This window comes from Danio rerio, chromosome 1 (assembly GCF_052040795.2).
Source record: "Danio rerio strain M-AB ecotype USA chromosome 1, GRCz13ab, whole genome shotgun sequence".
In the NCBI taxonomy this organism is placed as follows: domain Eukaryota; kingdom Metazoa; phylum Chordata; class Actinopteri; order Cypriniformes; family Danionidae; genus Danio; species Danio rerio.
In genome coordinates this window covers 85,001-90,000 of record NC_141021.1, presented here as the reverse complement: position 1 = coordinate 90,000, position 5,000 = coordinate 85,001, and the positions used below count along the sequence as shown (strand labels likewise).

The window sequence follows — 5,000 nt, the reverse complement described above, 5'->3', positions numbered from 1 at the left end:
ACAGTGATCCTGCTGAACTGTGCTGGACTACAAAAGCAACACTGAAGAAGAAGAGTACCCGTGAGCTCGCGAGCGCCCCCTTCAGTGCGGCAGAGCTACTGCCTGCCTCCGCTCATGTGTGTTCACTGAGTTTTCAGACAGACCCACACTCATAACTGATGGACAATCCTGGAATACATCAGCGGGCAGAGAAACATGTCTACAGTGTACAACACAGCACATGAATACAGCATCACATCAGCAGCACGACCAAGACAGCAGAAGACTCCAGCTCCAGCCAGTGTGCAGGGGAATCTGCAGTGATCTGACTGAGTCACAGCTCCGACTGCCTCACCTCACCTCACTGCATCACCTCACTGCCTCACCTCACTGCATCACCTCACTGCATCACCTCCGTCATTGGACAGCAGACACACACAACACAGCCAGCTTGATCAGAAAAATGAGGGAAATTATTTAAATCATACAGAACTACATCTACAGCACAGAGGACAGATATGGATCTCATCACACACACACACACACACTCTCTCTCTCTCTCTCTGCTGCAGCTCTCCGTCTCTCTCTCTCCTCTCCTGCAGGTCAGACAGGTTTTGCTGATGATCTTCTGCCTGACTTTAATCTGGAGATTCTTCCAGGTACGAGCTCACCTGCCCCTCTCCACTTCCTGTTTCTAATACTTTAATCTCCCTGTGATGTCATTTCCTGATAATCATCTGTAAAACGGCACAATAACAGACGCAGGATCAATAACTGATAACTGATCATGTGATCTACAGGTGTGTGTGTGCGTCAGGTGGAGCTCAGTCCTGCTGGAGTTCAGGAGAGCTTGTGTGTGTGTGTGTGTGTGTGTGTGTGTGTGTGTGTAACTCTCTAATAACCCAACATTATCATCACTCTGGCCTCCAGCACCGCTGCTGAACACACTGTACAGGTGTGTGTGTGTGTGTGTTAGACAGGAGTTTGTCCTCCTCAAGCGTCTCCTGTGTGTGTAACACCAGTGTCCTCCACATCTCCTCCTGTTGTAGCTGTGTAATATCTCTAATCATTCAGCGGAGTGATATGGAGCTGTAATGTGCTCTAAACCTGCCGGAACTACTTTATCTGTGCCTTTATCTGGCAATAACCGAACACCTGAGAGAGACCATCATCCTTCATCTCATCCGCTTCACTGATGCTGTTCTGATATTGACTGATACTGACAGCATTATACAGGACACACACGGGCCATTCCAGTGTGTGTGTGTGTGTGCACGTGTGTGTCTGTGTTTCATTCATCATTGTTGGGAATCGGAGCTCTCTGTGTCCTGAACTGCTAATATGATGGAATGTGAAACCCACAGACAGGGCTCATCTGAGGAAGGGTGTGTGTGTGTGTGTGTGTGTGTGTGTGTGTTTAAATATTATAGTTGTGAGAGCTCAAATGTGTGTGTTTGATCTCTACTCTCTCCCTTACACACACTCCTGCAGTTGGTGAGTGGTGTATCTGCTTGACTGAGTGTGTGTGTGTGTGTGTGTGAGTGTGTGTGTGTGTGTGTGTGTGTGTGAGTGTGTGTGTGGTGTGTGTGTGTGTGTCTCTGAGCTCCACATATTTGGGATTTCTGAAACTCCTTCATGAGCGGTGAGTTCCAGCTCAAACCAGAGTCAGTGGGGCTGCAAACGTGTTCGTAACGCTGCATACACTGATTTATCTGTGTGTGAGTGAGTGTGTGTGGTAGTCTGATGGTGTGTTGTCGTGTGTGTGTGTGTCCTGTTAGAGTGGGTGTTTGTGTGCGCTGTGGTGCTGGGCAGTTGTCTCCTCCTCCTGCTGGTGGGTGTGTGCTGGTGTCAGTGTTGTCCTCATTCCTGCTGCTGTTACGTCAGATGCTGCTGCTGCCCCGACACCTGCTGCTGCCCCCGACACCGTGAGTAACACACACACACACACACACACACACACACACACACACACACACACACACACACTTGTGCTGTATCGTGTAAGCTTGGTTTCTTGTATTTCTCTAACAGTGTATGAGGCAGGAAAGGGGATCAAGTCGGCAGTGCCCACACCGGTGCCCATCTTCCCTCCATACTACATCCCCGGGATGCCCACCATGGTGCCCATCACACCGCCCTCCCTCATTGAGCCATACCTGTCCAGTGCTGCGTCAATGGACAATGGCTCTGCAGGTGAGCGTACTGTAGTCAAACACCCTGCTGTGACCCTGCTCCTCTTATAACACACACCTGATGTTCTGCAGTGCGCAGCGGTTTCCATCTGCAGCCTGTGCCCGATCACAGTTCTCTGAAGATGCTGCAGTACGTGGAGAAACAGCTGGCGGAGTTCAACCCATCACACACACCGAGCAGCTGTGCAGACTGTAAGACACACACACACACACACACACACACACTGAGGGCTGCTGCCTGAACAGTCTTCTTCTCTGCTCTGTGTTCCTGCAGTGAAAGCGCTCGTGATGGCGAGTCCTGCAGGAACTAAAGCTCATACTCTAATAATAGATGACACTGATGGTGTAACAGAGTTAACAGAGGCTGTCCTGTGCTGATGTGTTTGCAGCCGGCGCTGTGTCTGAGCTCAGTTCATTACACCATGCAGAAGCTGACTTCCGTCAGAGCTATCGACACGTCCAGAAGAAGGCTCTGCCAGCCCTCCCTGACCTCAGTGACCCCGCTGACCTGCGGAAGCTGGATTTATCTCCCGCTCGTGAGGGAAGGTACCTGCATCAGCACAGGACTCAGGAGAACCCCAGGTAACAGAAGGGGGGGGGCGGTTTATAGTGTTGAGATGCAGAACAGGTGTAATGTGCGGTGTTCCTGCAGGTGGAACCCTCGCTCGGAGCACCTGCAGAGGAAGGTGTGTGTGGAGCGCAGGCGCAGCGGCTCTGTGGAGCTGGAGGAGTTCGCTCTGGGTTACACTCCACGAGGAAGACGACATACACCGCAGGGAGAACACACACAGGAGGAGAACGGAGAACAGGAGCGCCAGCGGGAGCGAGAGCTGGACCAATATACACTACACTCCTCCAAACACCAGTCTCCAAACATCAGTCCCGCCAGACGCCTGCCTACCCCTCCACCTGTACCTGGAGAAAGACCCGAGTGTTGGGAGCCAGGAGTGCGGGACCAGAGGGCACTGGGGAGCAGATTACTGGAGCAGAAAACTAACGCTGCACTGAGCGGCTCTCCATTCGCAGGACGCACTGAAGACTCGGACCCGAACTCCAGAAAGAGCAGCGAGCGACTCCAGAACAGCAGAAACCGGCCGCCCTGCCAGCGGACGGAGGACAGTGGAGATAAACACACACACCTGAGCGGAGACAAACACACACACCTGAGCAGAGACCAACATACACACCTGAGCACACCGCAGGAGCAGAACCGGCCTCGGAAAGTGGTGAGTTATCTGTAGGACTGTGTGTGTGTGTGTGTGTGTCTGCTGTCCCACAGACAGAGTTTTAATCCTGCAGAGCTGCATTTGTCTGGTGTTTGAAGGGATGCAGTGGTGCAGGAGAGCGCAGACACACACAGAATTAGTCGAAGCAAAGCCTCAGATAACCTCTGAAGTGTGCCGGAGTCTGAATGATGAGAGCTGAGGGAAGGACTGTTGAGTTGCAGAGGATGTGTTCAGAAACAGAAGCAGCACATTACTCCAGTTTCACTCTATAAGATTTCCTCTTTCCTCTCATCCTCCTCACCGTTTATGTCATTCATATCTCTTGTAGACGTTTTACGATGAGCAATGTGCACAGTCCGACCTCGGGCTTTCAATCACCGTTCGATTTGCACCTCGATTTGACCACAGAAAATAACGTTTGCAGCACAGGTAACAGAACTGTCCAAATGTCGAACACACCTGACCCTGCTTCTGCCTAATGCCTCCCCTTGATGTGCTGGGATCACACATTAAACAGTGTCTGAGCGCTAACACAACTAACGCCGCCGTGTCCAACACTGAACAGGGTGCTGGAGCGCCGGCAGAGTCAGGCTCGAGCTCACGGGCGATTATCCTGCAGGATTATTGATGACGTGTAACGCCTCCAGACTCAACAAGTATGCCAAACTGAGCGTGTGCACTGACACACTACACACCCAGCAGGAGAGTGTCATTTAGATAAAAATAAACACTTGGGCTCCGCTTTATTTGGTTTGACAAACCTTGACTGCTTTTGTTGACACCTCGAGCTGCTAAAGGTAAAACACCACTTGGTGGCGCTCAAGCAGAATTCGACGGCTGGTTTGATTTCACTTCGTTGTCTTTCTTGTCTTGATCCTGCAAGCGTTTGAGCCGTGTTTGTGTGCTGTAGTGCAGGAAGATAATCAGAGGAGATGCTCACGCCACAAACACACAAGGAAAACTCACTGGGTTCCATCAGGAACGGTTTATTCCTAAGCCCTGATCCCTTCGCAGGGTCCCCGTCAGATCCATTGTTAGAAATCCTTCATTCCAGAGGGCCCTTCGAAGTGTCCAGTTCTGAGCACTTCAGTTTGGCAAAGCACTTCAATACGGTGGCCATGTTTTTTTTTTTTTTTGGGAAGTGAAAAGTGTGTGGGACTCCTCTGCTTCAGGGCAACAAGTGTGTGTCAGAAACATAAGTCCAGCGCCACCTTATGTACCGGAGCATTTTTGTAATCATTAAGCGCCATCTAGTGTCAGAGAGGGAATTTATAGAGGGTATAAAGCACAGGTCTCAAACTCCATTCCTGGATGGCCGCAAGCTCTGCAGAGTTTTGCTCCAACCCTGATCAAACACAGCTGAGTCAGAGTCTTGAACACCTTCATCAGCTGTGCTTGATTAGGTTGGAGCAAAACTCTGCAGAGCTGCGGCCCTCCAGGAACAGAGTTTGAGAGCTGTGGTATAAACGCATGTCAGAGCCATCTCCAAGGGGCTGTACAAACCTGGAGTGTTTCATTATTTCATGTTCTAATGACACAGAGTCCAGTATTATGAATGTCTACACCTACATCAACCCTAACCCAACCTCACAGTAACCTGATG

General features: G+C 50.7%; 1 protein-coding gene across 11 annotated transcripts in view; it reads left to right on the top strand.

Annotated features, from left to right (window-relative positions):
* ildr2a (immunoglobulin like domain containing receptor 2a) overlaps window positions 1–5,000 on the top strand; it is a 12,630-nt gene that overhangs the window by 5,761 nt on the left and 1,869 nt on the right. For 2 of the 11 annotated variants that reach the window (XR_015476011.1, XR_015941908.1), the window contains 6 exons: window positions 1,758–1,904; window positions 2,011–2,172; window positions 2,244–2,363; window positions 2,561–2,753; window positions 2,824–3,394; window positions 3,822–3,987. Coding sequence is in view for 5 of the 11 variants with exons in the window: in XM_087236557.1 (XP_087092683.1) it covers window positions 582–638; window positions 1,758–1,904; window positions 2,011–2,172; window positions 2,244–2,363; window positions 2,561–2,753; window positions 2,824–3,397; window positions 3,726–3,812 (1,340 nt within the window). In the remaining 6 variants the exon portion in view is untranslated. Of the gene's footprint in view, window positions 1–581; window positions 1,501–1,549; window positions 1,905–2,010; window positions 2,173–2,243; window positions 2,364–2,560; window positions 2,754–2,823; window positions 3,398–3,521; window positions 3,988–5,000 lie in introns of all 11 variants that reach the window. The other 9 variants (XM_087236560.1, XM_088649509.1, XR_015476010.1 and 6 more) reach the window with 8 other exon arrangements.